Source organism: Equus przewalskii, chromosome 6 (assembly GCF_037783145.1).
Source record: "Equus przewalskii isolate Varuska chromosome 6, EquPr2, whole genome shotgun sequence".
Classification (NCBI taxonomy): domain Eukaryota; kingdom Metazoa; phylum Chordata; class Mammalia; order Perissodactyla; family Equidae; genus Equus; species Equus przewalskii.
The window spans coordinates 49,579,562-49,602,143 of NC_091836.1; the positions used below are offsets into that span (position 1 = coordinate 49,579,562).

The window sequence follows — 22,582 nt, forward strand, 5'->3', positions numbered from 1 at the left end:
CAACTACTGCAGCCCTAGGCTGCGCGAGTCTCTGTTCGGGTCTGCTCCTGCGCTCCCCCCGGGGGCCGGGGGCTCACCTTGTCCCAGCCCACCCCGGGCACAGAGCGGATGCTTCCCAACGGCAGTCACTGAGCAGGGGAGGGAGGGCAGAGGTGGACAAATCCTCCCACAGCGAGGCCTCTGCACCCCGGACCCAGCCTGCTTCCTGAGGGGGCAGAGGTGCCCTGACTAGCCCTTGGAGGCCTGGCTTGCCAGCGGCCACCCTCGGTTAGTAGCAGTCAGAGCTGGCGGGTGGGCTCCAGCCATGCTGCGGGGCGTGTGGCCATGGGGTGGGGGCTCTGCAGAGGCCACGCTGGGAGTGGCACACCTTGGGGCAGGAGGCTGCTGGTTAGGCCTGGAGGAGTCCTGAAGTCCCCTTCCTCTCAGGCCATCCTGAGAGCTGGCCATGTGGAAGCCCAAGTGAGGTCAGAGATGAAACCCCACCTGGGGGAGGGGCCGGCTGGGGGCGGGAGACCCAGGGGCTAGTCCAGAGGAAAGTGAAAACCAGATCTGTGCCTAAGGGCACTGAGCTTAGATGGGAAGACTGGGGGACAGAAGAGGCAGGCGGGGCCCCGGTGCTCCAGGATGCACAGCGACAGGCACACAGGCACGCTGCGGGCAGGCAGGAGGGCCACCGGGGCAGCAGGAAGCGGCACAGCTGGGCCCCCAGCAAGGGAGGCCGGCCTCCCCCCTGGGCGAGTGTCCCAGCCTGAGACCCCAGGCAGGGGTGGAAACCACGGCTGGGACACCAAGGGACCACAGCCACGCACATGGCAGGGCTGGGCTTTGTGGCCAGGGGAATACAGAATGACCAAACCTCTCAGGGTGCAGGGAGATGCAGGCCCCTGGGCTGCTAGAAGGGAGAACACTCCTCAAGTTCAAAGGGCACTGGGGACGACGCAGGGGGAAAGCAGGAACCATGGGCCCAGGGGCCGGTCATTCCTCCCGCCAGCACCCCCCGCCCCAGCAGGCCCTATCCGCAACGTCTGGGCCCTGTCAGAGGACAGCCGTGGGCCACCCAGCGCCTCGGGGGCTGGCAGTGAGAACATCCTGGAGAAGGGGCCTCTGTCAGGGCTGCGGGACCAGGCTGTGCTCTCCGAGGAGGAGAGCTGGGGCTGAAGCCAGCTGCACGGAGGTGAGCCCTTGAACTGAGCTCAACTCTCAGATGCGAGCAGCCCCTGCTCCCCACAAGGTGGGGCCACCCAGAGAGAAGTTTCCTACAGCAGGGATGGCAAATACTGTTCATGTGGGGAGGAGCACGCCCATCAATGGACAGGAGCTGCCCGAGCACCGTGAGAATTCCGGGCACAGAGGGACAAGGATGCTGGGATCAATTAGTGATGTCTGCCACTGGTAAAGGAGAAGGGAAGGGGAAAGTGGAACAGAATGGCCTAATCAGTCATCATATCTGCCACAGAGGCAGCAGAGAGTGGCAGCATCCGGGAGTGAGTTCCCTAACCAATTTGTCACATCTGTCATGGGTATAGGAAAGGTGTTACATGCAGAGCTCTCTCGTGGAAAAAAAAATTCCTTGATCAGTTAGTCACGTCTGCCACAGAACGGGGAGTGGCTGCATGCTCAGAGAAGAGTGCCAGGATTGATTAGCCATGTCTGCCATGGGCACAGGACAGGCGAGAGGCACAAGGGAAAGCGAGCTGGATCAATTAGCAATGTCTGCCGTGAGCACAGGTGGGGAAAATTTCTGCATGGTGATGTCTGCATTGGAGACAAATTGGTGGCAGTGGCAAGAACAAGTTCCAGCAGGGCTTGAGCAAAATTTTCCCTGGCCAGGGATGTGAGGAGAGGGAGGTGGGGGGTGTTAGCTGAGTATTTGCCAACCCTGACCTACAGGAAACTAGGTCACTCTGTCAGGAATGGGCCGCATGGGAGGTTAGTATCTGTCAGTCTGCTTATGCCCAGGCACAAGCCATGCCCAGCATGGGATGCAGCACGGGGTTTCCAGTTAGCTTGACTTTTAGTTGTTCTGTTAATCTGGGGGGTAGGGAACGTTACGGGGTGGCGGGGTCTCCACCACCACTAAGCTGTCTACCATTTGCTACCACGCTAGGTGGGTACTTACCAAGATCTCCCCCTTTGAAATGCAAAGTTAGGATTGTGGGTAAATCAAAGAGGAGCAGGCGGAGGAAAAGAGACGTAAGGGACGTGAGGGGACAGAGAAAAAGCAGAGGCACAAAAATGGGAGGAGAGAAGAGCAGGGGGGAAAAAACAGCAAAAGAAAAAAAATTACATGCTATTAATTATATTCATGGTGTTAATATTTAATTCATTATCATCTCCCGAAACAAAAAAGCAACAACGTATGTATTACCTATGGCAAGCGCAAAATAACCATGCAGGGGCTGCGTCCTTCGTTTCTAGAGGGCTCTAGGATCGTGTGAGCTGAACAGCAGGGCCCCCGCCCCCACCCGACGGGGAGAGGCAGGGACGCTGGCAGGAATTTTTGCAGAGATGACGTGTTTTCTTACAGAAAAATCACAGGCACCTACTGCTGGCATATATAAGGCTGTTCGTGTTTCACGAGGCCTCTGGCGGGGGCATGACATCAGGGGAGAAAACTCTTTGCATGGCTCTGGCTTTCTCCAGGTTTGGGGCTCACAGCACCCCCAGGCCCCCCAGAAGTGCCTGTTGCCACACAGCCTCCACCTGGCCCCTTCCCACAGGCTCCGAGTCTCTGGGGCCAGGACCCCATTTGGCTGCAGAAACCATGGGGGCTCAAGCTGCGCCCCTGCTGAGGTTCACGTTCTAACTGTCAGACCGGGCAGGCAGAGGGGTGAAATCTGCTCCGTGGCCTGCCAGAGCTTCGGCTCAAAGACCGGTTTCCTGGAACCTCCAAACCCGAGGGGCCTCGAGAGGCTGGGGCGTGGGGAGCCGGTGGGGCATTGCACTGGGCTCAGGGTCCCTCCGTGCCCTCCCGCCCCCAGGGTGGAGCTGCGGGCCCTGCAGGGGGCGCTACCTGGTTGGGGATGGCCCTCTTCTTGTTCAGCTGCGTGCTCCTCTGCTGGGCGCTGAAACCAAAGCACAGAGAGGGCTCATGCGGCGAGACGCCGGGAGGGACAAGGAGCAAGCGGCCCTCGAGGCCCAGATGGGGGTTCTGTCCCTCGGGGGCCCGAGTGACCAGCTACGGGCAGAGGTGGAGAGAAGCTGCCTGCACACACAGGCCTGCCCCAGGGAAACAGCTCAGGCTCATGGAACAAGCAGAGGTATCGAGTCAAACGGAGGCTTCCAGGCCCTGATCTTGGCCGCTCCTGAGGGTGCCAGCCAATCCCAGGGGTCAGTGATCCTGGGGCCTCCAAGAGGGGGCAGGATTTCCAGGTAGCTGGAAGGCTGCCCCAGCGGCTACAGGGCAACCTGGGTGCCAGGCTGTTTGTGGGGAAGACTTGAGGCTTTTTCCCGCTCTCCTCCTATCTCTGACCCCGGCACCAGGTGCTAAGTGGCTCTGACCACGGGGTCGTCAGACCCGGGAGAACAGACGTGGGACAGCTGCTCGCCATGAAAACACCATGGCCTCATCTGGGATGGCTCCTGACCCAATGCTGAGAACACTCAAGGTCAACAGGGCGTGTTTCTACAAGCTCTGTTATTTGTCTAGTCCTGATCTCTTTTCTTCTCATCTATCCTGTTTCCTAGCTACGCACATGAAGGCCACGTATTTTGTACGAGGCACCTACAACCTCCCTTGTTCATCCTAATGTATTTTCTACTCGGATGACCCTATCTCCACCTGCAAACGACTGGTGTCTCCTGGGACTCAGACGTCCTATTTTCTTTTCTTGTCGTATTGCATTAGATGGAACTTTCGGAACAATAGGAAAAGGCAAACCACTTTGTTTACTCCTTTACTGACTGCTTCTGGGGACTTACTGTTGGATATGGTAGGTGTGTGTGTGTGTGTGTGTGTGTGTGTGTGTGTGTGCGCGCGCGTGCCTGTGCGCATGTGTAAGGAAGCAGGCTTCTGGTGTCTGTGTGTGTGTGTTAAGGAAGCAGGCTTCCGTTCCTGGATCAGTAAAGGCTGGAACATTAAGAATGGAGGCAGAATTTACCCGACGGTTTCCCCAACATTCACTGAATTTATTTCAGGGCTTTTTCCCCGGGCCCTGTTTTCCGTGTTTAGCAGCAGTGAGAAGCACCCCAGAACAGCAAAGCTCAGGAAGGAGTGTGGTCAACAGTGTCTGAAGCAGACAGGACCAAACTATGCCACACACAGCGATGGCTGGGTGCCGCTGACATCCTAGGGGCTTCCTGGCTCCCACCCTCACTGGGAGGCCCACACGGCTATCCCTGCCCTTGCCTGGATCCTATGGGGGATTTCCTGCTGCCTGGCGGGGGCAGTCCTGGGTCCTCCCCGGCCTGCAGGGCCCTCCTGGGATGAGCCTGGCCTCGTGCCTCCACCATGCCTGCTCTCCCATACTCCTCAGCCTTCCTTCTGCCTCCACCGCTCTCTAGGGTCCTCGCCTGTCACCTGGCTGGCACGACTTCCTCAGGAAGGTCTCTCCAGGCCACATCCCTCGATCCCTTCTCACAGACCCGCACCTATCCTCCTTTCCAAGTCTCATCTTTGTGACAATCTGCTCAACGACAACCTGTCCGCCACCTCTGGGCTCTGAAGGGGCAGGGCCCAAGGCTGGCTTGTTCAGTGTCCCGGTCCAAAGGTTCCATGGCTATTTGGAGGGCCCCTGGACGTCCCCCCAGGGCTGAGGCCTCAGCTTGTACCTGGGCCGGGTGGAGCCTGGCACCTGGGGCCCCGCCCCCAGCCAGGGCGCCCCGCTCACACACCAGGGAGAAGGCACACAGCAGGCAATACCCACCCGGTCACCAGCTGCTCAGTATAGTAACAGCTGGGGGAGGTGGGAAGGCCCAGGAGTCCAGAGGAAAGAGTGGAGTGGTCAAAGGAAAAACAGGAGAGATTGTGAGAAGGAACTGCGGATGAAGTGTGAGAAGCAGAGACATCGCCGTGAGGAAAACAGCAGTGAACCAAAGAGGGGCCCGGAGTTCTCAGCCCACGCACACCCGGCTGTGGGGGACAGGAGCGTGGGGCGTGGGGGCCCAGGCTCTGAGAAGCCCGCCTGAGGGGCAGCCCGTGGCAAGGAGCCTCCCCCTCCCCTGACGAGAGAGCCCAGCCGGGGCCCTGGCCTCAACTGGGCTGGGGGGGGGAACTCCTGATCATGCCCCCATTCGCTCGCTCACTCACTCACTCATTCATTCATTCATTCCACTCACCTACCAAGCGCCCAGCACAGAACAGCTGCTTAACCAACCGTGTTGGTGCACTGATAAATGTTCCACTCCGGTAACGACTTAACCCAGCAGAGACCCCCGATAGAAAGACTCCCTTGCCCCAGCCTGCCAGCCCAACACTGGGCTCTAGCAGGTTCCGCCTCAAGGAAGGCAGTCCCAAGGCCAGGCCACGAGGCCGCCCTCTGGACCCCCACAGGCCTGCCCAGCCCCCGCCCCAGCACTAACCACTCCGAGCCTTAACCGCCGGGGTGCACGTCTGTCCCTGGCACGGGGCCTTCCTGTGAGCTGGGGACCCAGGTGAGCGCCGGCTCACTGTGTCGGGGCAGGGAAGGCGTACCAGGAGTATGTGCTCACTAAGCACCAGGAAGCTGGCGCCGACAATCTGTGATTCTATGGGGCTCAGGCAAGAAGGCCTCTGTGAGCGGGCAGGACAATCTGTGTGACACCCAAGGCCTCTGCGGGGAGGGGCCGATGGAAGTGGGCAGTGGGCCACGCCAGAGACCACTAGCACTTCTGCCTACATCCTCCAAAGTCTGAGCTCCCTGCTCTGGCCCTCCTCTGGGGCTTTGGAAGGTTCCGGTTTTAATCTACAGTGCACGGATGGAAGCCATGGAGATCCGGCGGCACTTCCCAAAGAGGAGCCCTGGAGCCCTAAGCCCGCGAGGCGCTCTGTGAGAGGCCAAGTGTGTGCAGGGGGCTCTGGGAAAATGAAAGCTCTGAGAAGTCCTGCAGGGAAGGAGGCGCCAGATGCAGGCTAGCCTCTCCCTTTGCCCACGAGTGTGATACAGGACTGCACTTGTCTCCTTAAACCAAGCACTGGGGATGGGGCCACTACTGGTCCAGGAAAGCTTCCAGAACTCTCCGATGCCTCCATGCCTCACCCCGGGACCCCTGACAGGGAGCCCCCCAGGCCGCTGAGGGAATCCCGACTGGACTGCCTCCCTCGGGGCCTGGTGGCCACCGGGGCCGCCCCGCCAGCCGTGGTCCCGAAATGCACATACTTGGCGAATCCGATGAAGTCCTCGTGGTTCGTGTTGATGTAGGACTGCTCGATGTCGATCAGGAGAAGAATCTGGGGAGCAGAGATCGCCGTGAGGAGCGAGCGAGCGGGGCAGGGAGGGGGAGCTCGGGCCCATGCTGCGTCCCAGGCAGGGAACAGACGCCACCCCACCCCCCCACGCACCCTGGGGGCATCTGTGGGGATCATGGGGGCTTCCAGACATCAGGGCTTCCCAAGGAGGGGAGACTGGGTCCACCGAGCAGAGCCGGCAGCCTGGCGTGCTGGTCACGGGCACGGCCAGTGCCCAGCTGTGTGACCCAGGGGCTCGTGTCACCAAGCTGTGGAATGGGGCAACGAGAGGTCCAACTGCAAAGGGTCAAATAATTCCCACTAGGTAACATGTTTATAGAGCTGTGCCTGGCAGGTATTACTGCCTCATTAAAATGGCAAAGGCAACTTGGCCTGGCAAGGACAGGAAAATGAAACACACACACACACACAAGCCAGCTGGGATGTCATTCAGATACAGGACAGGCCTCTAAATGGCGCGCTGCCCCTTCTGGTCACCTCACTGTGCCTCTGAGCCCTCAAGCATCAGAGGTTCCGGCACCCGGACCCTGTGGGGTTGACAAAATAGCAGGTGCTCCGTCTGTGGGAGCTTTATGAGGTCCAGGTCCTGTTGTCCCGGAGCCCGCAACCAAGCCTGGCGGTGTGGATGGGGGCCAGCAGGGGCTGCGGTGTGGACGGAGGGGACAGAGCATTCCAGCCAACGACAACAATGTGAACTGGAATCTCTCGAGCTTTCGAGAAAACAACCAGGCGTCGGAAGCTATGAGGGCAGGAGGCACAGGCTGACTGGGGGACCTTCCGAAGGTCAAATGAGCTGCTTCCTTCTCGTCAATGTCAAGGGGAGAGGGACCGTTCCAAACAGGATGACACCACAACAAACAGAACACATCGGCTTGTTTGGATTCTTGTTTGAGCCAACAGCCGCCCAGAGACCACAGCGGACAGCCGGGGACAAGTGACTCGGAGCAGGTGTGGGGCCGTGTGAAGGTGGAGCGACGGCCCCGGGCTCGGCAGGTGACAAGTGAGACTGGCGCTGTGGCTGCACAGGGGCGTCCCACCCTCTGCCCCTGTGTGTGCTCAGACAGTCTGTACAAGAAAATGTTAAAATACAAAAGCATCCCAAACGTGCTTCAGCGGGCGGAGGGATAAAGAAGTTGGGGTCCACGGTATGTGGACCGCCACTCAGTGGTCAGAGCCATGAACCAGCACACAGCCCAACAGGGAGGACTCCCCAGGGCGTGAAGCCGCGTGACGGAGGTCAGAATCAAGAGGCCACAAACCGCAGGAGACCATTCCCAGAACATTCTGGAAAAGGCAAAACTGTAGGGCCAAGAGCAGCTCAGTGGGTGCCAGGGCCTGGGGGCTGGGAAAGGAGTGACAACAACGAGGACAAAGGACTGGAATTGTAGGGGTGATGAATGTTCTGTGTCTTGACTGAAGAGGGGGTTACGTCACTGAACCTGTTTGTCAAGACTCCAAAACTGTACACTTGAGATTTATGTGCGGAAATGAAACGTGAACATTAAAACAAAGGCCCTACCTGGTCCTTGGTCCTCCCCTCCCGTTCCCGGATGTAAGTGGTGACAATTCGCTCCGTCTCCTCTCGCAACCGGGGGTAGGAGCTGAGCTGGGGGGAAAGCAGAGTGGTGGCAGCGTTGGCTGGGTCCCCACGGCCTGGGAAGCCACGTGAAGCACACAGAGGATGCAGGGGGAGAGGGTGACGTGGGGTGGGCCCACCGAGGCCCCACCTCCTCCTGTCTCAGAGCTGCTCCAGCTGGGAGACGAGGGGGCCGGTGGGGGCTGGTGGGCCGGAGTGAGCGATGGGGGCCCAGGCACGAGTGCAGACGCTTTCCGTGGATGCGATGACCGCAGGTGGAAGGTGCAGAGAAAGCGGGTGGCGTGTGTGCTGCCCGGCGGGGAGGCCAGCCCCTGCCCGCCCAGCGCTGGGTGACAGCGAGGACACGAGGTGTAATGAGAGCCACGGGGTCATGGGGCGAGGGTCCTCGCAAGCGCATCGCGCCTGCTCTAGGGTGACGGGGCAGCATCTGGGCATCTACCTCGGAGGGACCCCCTCGCGGGAACTCTTCCCCCATCATTTCATCTGTGGACTCCACTCCTCCAGCACCCCCAGTGCGTCAGCCTTTGCAGCCACAACAAACCGAATGCACAGTTTGGGGTACATCCCTGAGTTGCAGGAAATTGTGCAGAGTCAAAATCCACCGGGGAAAGCGTCTCACGTGCCCTGTCACAGCAGATCACGCAGGTCTGCACGCTGCGTGAGGTGATGGTGACAGGTTGGAAGCCCCTTCTCGAAGGGGTCCAGGAAAGGGTGCCGACTCTCAGCCCCACTGCCTGTGTAGCTAACACATTGGCGACATCAGAGGCCTCCCAGCCCCGCCAGCAAAGGTGGGATATGCGGGCGGGACCACTTTCTCCGTTTCGCCTGCGGATGTAAAGTGGCAATGTCACTAAGTGACAACCGGCCCACGGAAGGGGGTCCGGGCGAGGCAGTGTCCCAGATGCGCAGGTGAAGACTAACGGAAGGAGGGGACGGCGGACAGGTGCGCGGGTGGAAGAACGAAGCCTCCGTTACCTTCTCGGCACACTTTTTAATGACCGTGGCCAGCTCTGAGACCACGAGGTCAACACACTTCAAACTCGGCTCTTTGAGTTTTACAATCTGTTTTTTCACAATGGCTTCAAAGGCCATGTCGGGGGTGAAGAGCCCCGTCCTGGGTCGGGTCGAGGGCGGGATGAGGTAGGAGGACACCCAGGGACAGTGCAGGCCACACGCGTGGGACGGCAGGCAGAGAGAGAGAAGAAACGAGAGTCAGCTGGTTAGTGGCATGCACGAGGAGCCTGGCCCGCATTTGCCCCACAAGCTGCTTCGGATCAGAGGCGTCCTGGGCCCGGGGGGCCTGGTGTGGGGTTTCAGGATAGACGTGCTGTGGGTCGCTGTCATCAGACGGACGGCTAAGGGGGTGCAGGGGCCCTGAAATGTCGCATCTGTGACACTGGGTTTGAAAACGCTCATCTCCAATCCAACTGGGGTTTTGTCCCCCTCCCTTTTCCATTCGAAGAAGCTTAAGAAGCAAATGTGGGCTTTGCCAGACTGCGAAGGGGAGGCTCAAGCAGCAGCCCCCTGCCTCGGAAGGCCGCCCAGAGCCCCGCGGCTGAGGGCGCGCAAGCAGACCGCCCAGCGAGAGGCGCCTCAGCTGCTTGGCCAGAGGGCTGCCCAGGACCCGGGTCTACCGGTGGACGGCAGCGGCCCGTGAACACTGTCACCCAGGGGTCGTGACCTAGAAGATCTGAGGACGGGCTGCCTGGCAGGACGGCAGGGGAGCCGCCTGAGCCAAGACGCCTTTGTCCACGTGGCACCCAGGACAGACAAGTGGTGGCATTTGTCAAGAAGGGGTGACAGCCAGAGAGGCTCTGGGAGTTTGGCCTCCAGCAGCTGACGCGGGGTCCCCCTCTGCTTCCCAGAAGGCAGCAAAGCGACAGCCCAACGAGACCCCCACTTCCATGGACACATGCTAGGCTCGGCATCAGGGGCCCAGGGAGCCCTGCCCAGCAGTCTGGCGAGTTCTGGAGGCCTGGCACCCCCGGCCTCTGGGCAGAGGCCACGTTCTTGGAAACTGAGGCAGTGTGGGGGGAAAGGCACCAGCGGGCACAGGCTGAGGCAGCCCCCTGGGAGCCTGATACCAAACCCCTGTCCCCCGATTCCACAAGGCCAGGAGTCCCCCTGCCGAGGGTCCAATACCTTACTGGTACACTGCCTAACTGTATTGATTAGCTCCTGGATAACCAGGTCGACACATTTCAGACAGGGCTCTTTCAGCTTGACGACCTGCTTTTTCACAATGGCCTCGAATGCCAAGTCCGGGGTGAACAGCCCGGTCCTAAAAGCATCCGTACCCAGGGGCGGGGGAGATAAGTCAGAGAGAAACACAGCAAGGTCAGCATCTCCAAGGCGCGGGCTGGGCCCCGAGAGCGAGCCAAGGGCATGCAGGACTGGCACTGGCCGCCTGCGTCCCCTGCCTGGAAAGCCCAGGGGGAGCTGAGGACCCTGTGGTGAGACGAGGCTGGATGGGACCGACCACATTTGGTGGAACATGGAGCAGACCCAGGAGGCTCACGGGGGGCCCGGGATGGGGGCAAATGCTGGCTTCCTGTGATCGTGACTCGGCTCGGGCTCCCTCCGACCCCCCCAGGGCAAACACACAAGGAGGCTTTAGCTGACCACGGAATCAGGGCACACGCCAATCGTCTGGGTGGTTTAACCAACTTTTAACCCAAGGGCGGTGGACAGCCCCGTGGCAATGACAGTCCACACAGGATGGAGCATGGTGCCCTCACTGGCCCCTGGAGACCCACAGGGAGAGACTGAAAGCCACCCAGAAGCCGCCTCAAGGCCTCACAATCAGGGGCCCCCGAGGCTTGGGGGGGGCAAGGGCACGGCCCTCCCCGCGGAACCTGCCTGACTCCGTGGATGTTCTTGATGGCGTAGCTGATCTCCCGTCGCAAGTCCTTCTCGTCGAACTCCATCTGAGGACAGACAGACGGACGCATGCAGGGAGAGCCTGGGGCTGCCCCACAACACGTCTGTGTTTGGGGACTGTCACCTCCTGCGGGCAGTTTGGGTTCACGTGACAGAATATTTAATGGGTCAAAAAATTTAAAAATCTTAAAACCCAGTTCCAGCAAGGATGCTGTGAAACTCACACTCTGGCTCTCTTGGAGGGAACATGAATTCCCATTACTTATGATGGGCTGCCTGGCAGTGCAAATTAAGCACCTCCCAAAACATACCTATACTGTCATCTGGTAGCTCAAATGAGCTAGAAATTTCTCTCGAGGGAGAGATAAAGAATGAGCTACAATCAGAACTCTTCACAACAGCTGAAACATGTGACAACAGCCCAAATGTTTCAACAAAGGGAGACTGGTTAAATGATAGGACATCCAGAAAACAGGATGTCACTTGGCCATTAACAATGCAGGGAATGGGGGCCAGCCCCGAGACGTAGCAGTTAAGTTTGTGCAAGACGCTTCGGTGGCCCGGGGTTTACAGGTTCGGATCCTGGGGGCGGACCTACACACCGCTCATCAAGCCATGCTGTGGTAGGCGTCCCACATATAAAGTAGAGGAAGATGGGCATGGATGTGAGCTCAGGGCCAGTCTTCCCCAGCAAAAATGAGGAGGATTGGCGGCAGATATTAGCTCAGGGCTGATCCTCCTCAAAAAACCCCAAAAAACACAGGAAATGTGTATGACTAGTTTGGAAAGATGGCCACCATGTGAAAAAAGCAGGGTACAAATACATTTATGTGCACACGAGAATGGGCGAACATACGTGTTGTGTGCGTGCGGGGGGCTTAGCCATCTGCAGAGAAAAAGCTCTGAAAGGACTCACGTCCAGAGCTAAGGGCGTTGTCTGTGGGCATTAGGATGATGGCTGTTTTCTCCGTTTAGGTTTTGTTCTTTTATGAAAAAGAATTTTACTGGTTTTTATAAAGAGGGTATGTGCTCGCTATAAAACGTCTAAACTTCAAGCAATTAAAAACAGAGAGAAATCTCAAATCCCAGGGCCTGGAGCTGACATTTTTGCGAACATCCTTGTGGATCTGTCTTTTGCAAAGATGCACATCTAGAAACACGTGTACGATTTCATACGAAGGATGTTACGAATGTCTATATGTCACGTTGGACGTGCTGGCTTCATAATCCGCTTTCTTCCCATCAACATGCTGGGGGCACTTCCCACGTGAATTTACCTATATTTTCTATATATTTTGCAAAGAACGTGTACTGGTCTCAGTCAAAGGAAAGAAATGGGCCTGTGCCCACAGTCCTGCCTGCTGGGGGAGGAAGCCCCCTTGGGCCTGGAGGGGGAGCCTGGGGCCACGGGAGGCCTGGCCGCGGCGCTACCTTCACCAGCTCGAAGGGAAAGCGCTCGTGGAAGATGCGATTGATCCGGGCGCCCCCAGAGAGCTCCAGCGTGTCCACTTGGTCTCCGGAGCCCTCAATCCGCTTTTCGAAGTCCACCCCGAACTGCTGGACCATCCTGCAAGGAGAAGGAGAATCCGCACGTCAGAGCAGAGCTTCCCACAGCCCGGGAAGCAAGGCCCGAGTCGAGCCACGCCGACTTCCCTCCTCATTTTTCAGCAGCAAGATCTACATGGGGGTCAAAATAAAGAAAGAAAACACAGGAGCCGCCACCGCCAAGCACTTGCCACCCGCCGGGCCTGCTCTCTAGGCCCATCACGATGACTCCTTCATCGAACTGAGGGGCAGAGAAATTACTCCCACTTCTTGGATGACAAGAGCGAGCGGTGGGGGCCCCAGCTTGGCACCTGCGGCCCTGAGGCTTGGCCTGGCCCAGTGGGACCACGGGGTGACAAGACAGCCCCCTCACAGTTCAGGTGGCTTCCGCTGGTTCCCACCACCTCCCAGCCTGCTCAGGTGGGGCCTCCGGCACTGATGAGCCGGGAGGCCTGGGACAGGTGGCTTTGTCCCGAGCCTCAGTTTCTTCATCTGCAAAGTGGGTGGCCCTAACAGCGCCGCCACACAGGGTCATTGTGAGGACTCACGGGCTTTCTAGGTTTCGTCAGCTCTAAGAAGGCATCTATCCTCGAGGCACTAAGATCAGTCCATGCTCCCACAAGAAAAAAGGCTGCCAATTAATGGTAGTTCAGTTAAAACGTCTGGATTCAGCGAAGTTGAAATGTTCTTTTTTTAAAGCGCTCACGTAATTGACAAAATGTGGTAACGGCACATGTGGCCCCTTGGAACCCAGCTCAGCCCTTAAAAAGTGTCTGTAAATGTTACTGATCATGACTGTGATGACGTGAGCAGTGGAAAACGAAAGCGTTGATGAGCGTTTCGGTTCTCTCCATTTCTCATCACTGCCCTCAGTCCCCGGTGCTGTCTACCTTCATCACTTCCTCACTGCCGCCCCAAGTCTGTCATCTCCTCCAGTACTGCGTGGAGCTTCCCCTGAAGGGGAGCTGCGCCAGTCGGGCGTGGCCCTGCTGGGCCTGTAGCGTGGGACCCGCGGAGCCTCCGCACAGGGAAGGCCTGCTCCTCTGGGCAAAGGTGGCTGATGCCCACAGGCTGCTGGGGTGGCCGGGCTCAGCCGCGGACGCAGAGGTCCTCCCCAAGCCGCTGGGGAGGAGGTGGCACGAACAGCGTGTCCCAGACCCCAGGAAGCCCTTGGCCCACATGAAGCGGATGGTGTGCAGACTAGATTTCTTTCCTGGAGACACACAAAGGCCTATGTTGATGCCACACCTGCAGTGGGGGCCTTGAATGGTGGGCCAGACCGGGGCCAAGGCTGGAAAAGGCACAGGCAAGGACAGACGGCAGAGCAGCAGAGCGGTTCGGGACCAGGATGGAGACCCTGGGCCACCTGCCGCCAGCCTTAGAAGGGAAGAAGGCAGGGCACGTGGGCGCTAGCCTCCTGGGGCCCTGGGTCCCAGCTCCGCTCGCAGAGCATCCTCACCGATGGTCCCCCAAAATTCTGTCAATGTCCTCACCTCTGGCATTGCAGACGTAATTAGTTAAGAAAAGGTCAGACTGGATGGAGGAGGGTGGCCCCAGACCAATGTGACTGGTGTCCCTTAGAACAAGGGGCAATCTGGACACACACAAAGGGGGAACGCCATGCGAAGATGAAGGCAGCGACGGGGAACACCTCAGACTGCCAGGACACCACCACAAGCCCATGGAAGGAGCCGACCCTGCCAACACCCTGACCTCGGACTGCTAGTGGACAGACTGAGGGACAATCCATTTCTGCTGCTCACACTGTGTCACAGCAGCCACAGCAGGTGCAGAAATGCCCGCAGGTCCCCTGTGGGTGTTGGGTCACGTGAGTAACCCAGGGGCTCGGCCAGGCAGCCCGGGAGATGGAAGGCTCTGGATGCCGCTGTAATAAGGGCACGAGAGCAGAACCGGGGAGAGTGTGATGTCAGTGTTCCCACGCCCTTGTCCGGCAAGCCCGCGAAGACAGCAACTGGGGCGCAGAGGAGTGAGGCACTGAGGGCCTCGGCCGACCTGGCACCACGTGAAGGGCACTGCTTTTATCCTAAAGGCCAAACGAGAAGTCGCGCCACCAGCCATTCAGGGGAAGGCGGGAGCAGGGCCCTTGGCTTGCCTGCGTGGCCTGCATGCTGCAGAGGACCCGGGGCCCGCAGAGAAGATGCTGAGGAGGCAGGCCCAGCCCCACTGGGGGCCGCAGAGGACAGCAGCGCCCCTTCACTGTGATGGCAAAACCCCGTCCCTCTGGTGTGCCCCTGGGAGGGGTCTCCCACCATCAGCCATATGAGCTGCCAGGGTTTCCCCAGCCCACCCTAGGCAAGCCCTTCAGTGCCCAGCATCCCTTGCAGGCCAGAAAGCGGGGGTCCAGAGGCAGGAGGAGCGCCGAGAGGCCCTGGGATTGTGCGGCACACCCGCTCCCCACCACCCAGCTGGGTGGCAAGCACCAACCCAGAGTCAGGAGCAAGACTCCAGGAGACCCAGCGGACACAGCTGACACAGGGCCAGCTCCCACCCCCGCCCCCCGTGTCTGTCCTCCTCGCAGCAGCCAGAGGGCGCCCAGGAGAACCCGAGTCAGGTCAGGTCCCTCCTCTGCTCAGAACCCTCCATGGCTCCCATCTCACTCAAGAGCAAGACCAAAACCTGCCTCCCGCTATGGTCCACAGGGCCCTGCACACTCTGCCCTGTCCCCTCCCTGCCCTCACCTCCTTCTCTCCTCTCGTTCACTCCTATCCAGCCATCTCTTCCAACATGCCAGGTACAGTCCTGCCGCAGGGCCTTTGCATGGCCAGGCCCCATTCCCCAGGATTCTGCATGGCTCCTCCCTTCCCGCAGCATCCCTTCCTGATCACTCTATTTTAACTGGCACCTCCACGCCCACCCGGCACTCTCTAGCCCCTCCCCCACTTTGATAGTTCGCCCTTTAACACACCCTACATTTTCTTCCTGACTTCTTTCCTGTCCCGTCCCTGCTGGCTGGCCTTTCTGAGCACAGGGGGCAGGGACGGGCAGCTGTTCCCAGTGCTCAGGACAGGGCCTGGCGCACAGGAGGAGCGAAGGGATGGAAGAGCGAAGGGATGGAAGAGCGAAGGGACGGCGGAGCGGGGACCAGCACGCAGCAGAGGCCTGGGCACCCGGCTGGGGACACGTACTGCAGGAGCGCCTTGGTCTTGCGCGTGGGGTCGTCGGGCCGGAAGTTCTTGTACTCCTCCACCTCCTTCTCCAGGGACAGCAGCTGGCTCTGCAGCTTGCTGCGCAGCGTCGGCAGGGACTCCCGGATGTGGTTGGTCAGTTGCTGCGGGAGAGGCCAGAGGTCAGAGGGCAGCTCTGGGAAGGGGCAGGCCTGCTCTGCCCAGTGAGGGCGCACAGGCCTCGAGGTCCCGAGCCCAGCACACCCCAGGCTCGAGGGAAAGCCACAGAAACAGCCCGCAGGAGCCACACTAGCACAGGGGCGGCCTCGGCAGGGCAGACCCATAGCGGTGTCCATGCCATGGGCACACGCAACTGGGAGCAGCGGCTGGTGTGTGAGGAGGAGGGGGGAGGCAGACAGACAGCATCAGCCTCCTGGCCCTGAGACTCTCAGAACAGCTCAGGTTCGGATCCTGGGCACAGACATGGCACCACTCGCTGGGCCATGCTGAAGCGGCGTCCCACATGACACAACTAGAGGGACCCACAACTAAAAGTATACAACTGTGTACTGGGGGGCTTTGGGGAGAAAAAGGAAAAATAAAATCTTTGGGAAAAAAAAAAGAGAGAGAGACAGAAAGAGAAGGAAAGCACAAGACAGAAGCGACAAAATCACTAACACCCCAAAAGAGAAAAGCAGGCATTGCTGCCATCGTCAGCCTGGGGATGAGGCGGGAAGGAGGCCCACACTCCCGCACGGATCTGACGGTCCCCCAACATCCTGTGTGACCCGGCAGGTCTCAGGGTGGGGGGCTCGGCTCTGGCCTCCACTGGCACCCAGAGCACTGGAGTCGCCCCGGCTCCTGGAGGCACCACGAGGGGAGGCCAGGCCCCCAGGAGGCCCTGCCGCCTGCAGGGAGCTCCACTCCCCCCAGCCCAGGCAGCCCCACTTCCTCCTCGGGCCCTCCCACAGGACACTTCCTTCCCTCCTCCGCCTCCCACTCTGCGCCGGCTCCCTCCGCGGCCCTGGGCCCCACCGACTGCTTGAGCCAGCGTTATCTGGTGACCTGGACTGAGTCTGTCCCCCTGATTAGAGATATGCAGGGACAGGGCCCTGCTCTCCTGATGCCACTGTGTCCCCAAGGCGTGCATGAAGGCAAGACTCTTGGACTGTCGCTCTGAGGCCCTGCCACCATCCAGGAAGTACCCTAAAGCATGGAGGGGGGAATGCCTTGCAACCCCGGTCACCTCAGACAGGCAAACCAGGACAGCTCCTAAGGACGGCCACTGCCTGTAACTGTGTGGCCACATAATCCCACATCGGGGCTCTGCTCCCCAGAGAAACTGGCACATACACACAACGGGGTTAGCCAGATGAGGGCCTGGGTGCCCAGGGACTCCTACACAGCCAGGAAAAGGAGTGGGGAGGGCCCTCTGGCACATGGACGGAGCTCCAGGAGAGACTGCTGAGCAGAAAAGAACAAGTGCACCGGGGAGCACCTGTGACTACGTCATCATTTATGCTAAGAAAGCGAGAGGGGCCAGCCCGGTGGCGCAGCAGTTAAGTGCACACGTTCCGCTTCTGGGCAGCCTGGGGTTCGCCAGTTCAGATCCCAGGTGTGGACATGGCACCGCTTGGCAAGCCATGCTATGGTAGGTGTCCCATATATAAAGTAGACAAAGATGGGCACGGATGTTAGCTCAGGGCCAGGTTTCCTCAGCAAAAAGAGGAGGATGCTGGTGGCAGATATTAGCTCAGGGCTGCTCTTCCTCAAAAAAAAAAAAGAAAAAGAAAAAAAGGATGCTTTCCTTCTGCCAGAAAATTCAAAAAAACATCTAAAAAACAACAAGAAAAGAAAGGGGATTCTGGAAAGTCCTTTTTGCTTTTACGGGCAGAACGAAACTCAGCGTGACTAACAGTGGTGCCCTGTGGGTTGGGTCACGGGGCAGGGGACGGTGCTTCACTCTTTGCTTTTTAAAACTGGTTTGGTTTATGAACGCTGGGAATACGTTACCGATAGAAAAAGGACGATGGGAAGACAACGAACTCCCGGAGCTGCTGGCATTTGAGACGAGCTGCGTCTCAGGCAGCACGCGCTCTGAGCACCCAGCAGACACCCGCCCCAGGGGGCAGGGACGGTGACGATTCGTGACTGACGGACAAGGGGAGGCTGGGCTCCTGGCCAAGGGCCACCTGGGCAGAGGCTGGGGCGGGCTTTTGGACCCAAGAGGGTCAGGCTCCGAAGTCCTCTCACTTAGCTGCTGTCTAGTGCCGCCAGCTACCCTACCCTGGTTCAGGCCAGGCATTCGGAATCCAGGTCACCAACCTCAGGAACCATACGCAAACTTCTGGGTATGTGATTAAATAATTATAATAGTAATTAAAGTAACAGTAATAAATAATAGCGATGGTAATAATAGTACTGGCACCAACTTATTGAACACTCTCTTTACCAGGCCCTGAATCAAATGTGGATTGAACTCATTTTGCTAACACAAGAGCTGCTCTGGACCAAGGCCAGCACCATTGCGGAGGGCAGCTATTGTGCAGTGCACAGCCTGTGCAACTGCACAAAACCCTGGCCATACCTGATTCAGAGTCTTCTGCAGATGCGGGGTGCCCATGCGGTCAGCCATGTGCCGGTAGGCTGGGTGGGAGAGGAAGAACTTCCTCTCAGCCGCCAGTGCTGCACGGATGTCCTTCTTGCCCTCGATGTCCTTCTGGCTGCGGTTCACCACGCCAATGTAGCCTGTGGGGAGAGAGGGTTGGGATGGGCCAGTGTCGGGCAAGCCACGGCGCCTGGCGCCCACTGCGGACCAGGCACAGGGCTGGGCAGGGTGCAGGCGTGGACATGGATCCTGTCCCCACAGCCTGGGTCACGAGCCGTACGCATTACTCAGAGACAACACAGAGGACGCAAACGCAGAGTGCGATGCCAAAGAGCAACGTCCACGTTGGGAGGAAGGAGAGATTACATCCGGCCTGGTGTGAGGAGGGGACAGAGCAGAGCTCTGGGCAAGAGAAGATCCAAAAGCTGAGCTTTAGGGGCTGGCCCGGTGGCACAGCGGTTAAGTTCACGTGCTCCACTTTGGTGGCCTGGGGTTCGCCGGTTCAGATCCCGGGTGCAGACAGGGCACTGCTCGTCAAGCCATGCTGTGGCAGGCGTCCCACATATAAAGAAGAGGAAGATGGGTACGGATGTTAGCTCAGGGCCAGTCTTCCTCAGGAAAAAAAACCCAAAAAATGAAAAAAACAACTTTAAAGATAGGTAAGAAAAAAATCTCAAAAGGAAGGGCAATAGGGGCCAGCTCATCTTGCCCAGTACTGACAGCTACTGTCAAGCTCTCATATTTGAAGTTTGGGTATCCTGGGGCATGTGGGTCCAGAGAGATGAATGGAACAGAACGCAAAGTCCCAAACCACGCCCAGTGGCAGGCGGGAAGGACCGGTGAACACTTCACATTCAACAGGAAACAAACTGGGTTATCCCACAGTTGCTGCTGGCAATGGAACGAAGTTGGGGGCCCCCCAAAATTAATTCTCGAGGAGTCACAGGTTTACACAGAAAACAAGGCACTACAGAAGTACCTGAAGAAAGCGCGGGTGAGTTTTGAAAATGCTTGTATCTGGGTTAACATTTTCTGAAGGAAACCAAGGAACGGTTAACCGTGAGGACATGAGAAGCAGGGCCTGAGGGCGGGGGCCGCCTAATGACAACCGTGGGGGAAAAGTGTGAAATGTTTTTTAAACACGCAAAACAATTTTTAGGATAAAAGCACTAGTCTGAAGAAGATTTGCAGTATTTGGTGATAAAGGAATTGGGAGAGGACAAGCGGAGGGAGCAGTGTTCAAAAAGCCAGTAGAGCCAGAAGCCCCCGAGCGTGGACACGAGGCACCCAGTGTAGGAACGGGGACCCTGGGCAATAAGTACTTCGCCCAGTGGCTGACGCATGGCAGGTGCTCAGAAAACAGATGTGGTTCCTGTTATTCATATAATTAGCACCTGCCTGCCCTTTTCCTGGCAAGTCTGGTGCTGATATGATTGTTTTTCATCCTCTTCATATCTATCATTATGTCCTCTTTTTTTTTGCTGAGGAAGATTCGCCCTGAGCTAACATCTGCTGCTAATCCTCCTCTTTTTGCTGAGGAAGACTGGCCCTGAGCTAACATCCATGCCCATCTTCCTCTACTTTATATGTGGGAACGCCTACCACAGCATGGCTTGATGAGCAGTGTGTAGGTCCGTGCCTAGGATCCAAACTGGCGAATCCTGGGCTGCTGAAGCGGAGCACACGAACTTGACCGCTACACCACGGGGCTGGCCCCTCATTATGTCCACCACCAGTATCACAGGGAGCAGAAGGAAACAGCAGGGGAGGGAAAGGTGAATGGCTTGGGGTTTGGTTCCTTTAAAGGTGAAAGAGTTTTGTGTCTTTTGTAAACCAAGAAAAGGGCTCCAGCTGGCGGGATTCTGAAAGTCACAGGGCGAGAGGAGAAACCAAGGACAAGAGAATGTGAGGTCCTAAGACGGTAGCAAGCGTAATGGCACAGAGAGAGGAAGAGCCGGGTTTCCCGGAAACAGGAAGGCAGAGGAAGGGGACGGTAACAGCGAGTGGAGAGGAAGGAAGCTGAGGCGCTCTGTGCCATCGGGACACTTGGGTGGCAATGCTGAGCCCAGCTCATGTCCCTCAGGGTCTAAGATGAGGGTCTAAGATGAGTGCAACGGAACATGGGGTCAGGGTGGCTGAGGAGGGCTTGGGGACGGCAGGGTCTGCTCCCCTCTGTAGCACCGACCCTTCCTTCTTAAACCTCTGACACGATTTGCTCTTTACCCCCTGATCCTCACAGCCAAACAGGTTTTGGGGTTCTGCCCCAACCATGCATCTCTCCTGATCAGGGCCACCTCTGACCACGGGATGGCCCAGCAGCACGGGCGGAAGGTGGTAACCAGGGTCTGAATGCTTTCCCCATGGCTAGCCCAGACATCGACAAGGGCACCCTGGGAGCAAAAAAAAGATCTAAATGGTGCCAGCAAGATGTAAGGGCCAGAAGTGCCCACAGTGGAGAGCTGATCCCAGACGGAAGGGACAAGAAAAGAAATGGAAGCAATCAGGAAATAAATGGCTTTAAAAAAAGCAAATAAAAACCTAGATGGACATTCAACACGGCACCACAGAGAAAAACGGGAACCAACCTAAGTGTCCAACAAATGGGGATCAAGTAGCAGCCCATGCACGCCATATAAGGGACTCCACAGGACCTTCAGATGTCACCTTGAAGAAGGTTTACCTGTCACGGGGAAGCGTGCTGATATTCTAGTGAAACGGAAAAGCAGGTCAGACAGCAGCAGGTGCTGGAGAGCTGGCGTTCAAAACCAGCTCCGCCACTTGCGAGTTCTCTGAGCGGGGCCTCAGTCTCCTCCTCCATCAAATGGGGATGAGAAGAGAGCCACTGGGTTGGACTGTGATCAGGATTAAACGGGCTCTTACACATCAGGAGCACAGAACAGTGCCTGGTACAAAGCAGACACTCACTCAATATTTATTCTCACTTTTTGAAAAGAAAAATATTTAGGCTACTCTTGTCAGGAGACCTGAATGTGCACGCGAACCGGAGCCTACTCAGGCCTCCGTCCAGATCCGGCGATCCGTTTACAGGGACCCACCACTGGCCAAACCCTGAATGGGGGCCTGGTCTGGTTTCTTCCACAAAAAAATGGTATAGAAGGAAACGAAGGAGCTGTGAGGGGAGTGGTTTGGACAGAAATGTAGGTATAGGAGACGAGGCCTGGGATTTGTTCTATAATCCCCCATGAAGAAAACACCACCAGGAGGGGAGGTCACGTGGGCGTTCAGGATCAGCCATTTGTTGGTAAGCACCGAGGCTGGGTCCACGGGGGCCCCTCGCATTGTTCCCTCTACCTTCCAGAAGGTTTGAAAAGCTTCATATCAGAAAACAAGTAAGAAAATTAGTGCAAGTTACAAATCCCAGAGAACTTTCTGGAAGGAGGGCCACCAAGTATTAAGCAGTGGTTCTCTGGGGGAAGCGAGGCGGATTCTAGTTTCTTCTTTCTATGTATTTGTTTTCTGATGTTCCAAACGTGAGCAGGTGTGAACTGCGTAACTGAAAACCAAATAAACACAAATCAGAAGAGAAAGACACACAGTTCACTAAGAGGGAAAGTGAGAGGATGCAAGCGGAGCAGGGAAGCCGTCACTTCTGGGCGGTGGGGAAGCGGGGACGGTGACCGTGTGGGAGCACTGGCCGGGCTTCAGGAACGACAAAAACAAAAATATTCTTCTCAAAATATGCTGCTCAAGTCCACCCACCAAGAGTTGCTGCCTCCCTGGCCTGCGTCCCCCAGGCTGCCCCTCCCGTCCCAGGGTCCCAGCCCCCTCCGCACCTCTCCTCAGGGGCAGCAGCTTGTTCTCCAGGATGTCCCTGGCATCGGTGCCTTCATCCATCAGGTCCAGCTTGGTGATGACGCCGATGGTCCGCAGGCCTGAAAGAGCCCAGAGGTCAGAGGGCGCCGCCAGGAAGGAGCGTGGGCCGGTCGCCCCAGGACACCTGGGCCAACTGGGACCCCATGTCAAGGCTGTGTGGCCTGGGACAAGCCAGCACGGCACCTGCCTGGAGCCTGGTCTCCCTTGGGGGCCTGTCCATGAGGATAAACCTGGTGCGTGGCAAACATTCCATCAAGAGATGCTGCCACCGTCACTGTCATTCGAAGGACCTGCAATAGCATCTTGCTGCTGTGGCGTCAGGAGAAAACCTCACGGAGCCCCGATCCTGGGCATCCTGCACACTCTTGAGCTGCGTGCAAAACCCCAACATGACACACACACTTGTGGCGACTGTGTCTAACATCACCTTTCACCTGAGTGACCAAAATTCCACTCTGGAAACCAGCCCATCGAAGTCATCCTCTCCCCAGGAGCCCTCCCAGCAAAGCCATGCGGCTGCAGATCCACGGCTTCTGCGGGGTTGAGGGCCGCCGTGTGCGTGTGTGTGACACAGGGGACAGAGGGAGGCCCAGGGAGACCTCTGGGGG

The 22,582-nt window shown here is 58.0% G+C and overlaps 1 protein-coding gene across 20 annotated transcripts in view; it reads right to left on the reverse strand.

Moving 5' to 3' along the window:
* The window catches only part of DNM2 (dynamin 2), a 78,666-nt gene that overhangs the window by 14,099 nt on the left and 41,985 nt on the right, over positions 1 to 22,582 (reverse strand). For 4 of the 20 annotated variants that reach the window (XM_070625511.1, XM_070625509.1, XM_070625518.1 and 1 more), the window contains 9 exons: positions 21,935 to 22,033; positions 18,120 to 18,280; positions 15,554 to 15,696; positions 12,294 to 12,429; positions 10,842 to 10,909; positions 8,958 to 9,096; positions 7,905 to 7,991; positions 6,297 to 6,367; positions 3,014 to 3,065 (listed from right to left, as the gene is read on the reverse strand). In XM_070625511.1, coding sequence (XP_070481612.1) covers positions 3,014 to 3,065; positions 6,297 to 6,367; positions 7,905 to 7,991; positions 8,958 to 9,096; positions 10,842 to 10,909; positions 12,294 to 12,429; positions 15,554 to 15,696; positions 18,120 to 18,280; positions 21,935 to 22,033 — 956 coding nt within the window. Of the gene's footprint in view, positions 1 to 2,119; positions 2,132 to 3,013; positions 3,066 to 4,865; positions 4,896 to 6,296; positions 6,368 to 7,904; positions 7,992 to 8,957; positions 9,097 to 10,124; positions 10,264 to 10,841; positions 10,910 to 12,293; positions 12,430 to 15,553; positions 15,697 to 18,119; positions 18,281 to 21,934; positions 22,034 to 22,582 lie in introns of all 20 variants that reach the window. The other 16 variants (XM_070625510.1, XM_070625508.1, XM_070625517.1 and 13 more) reach the window with 7 other exon arrangements.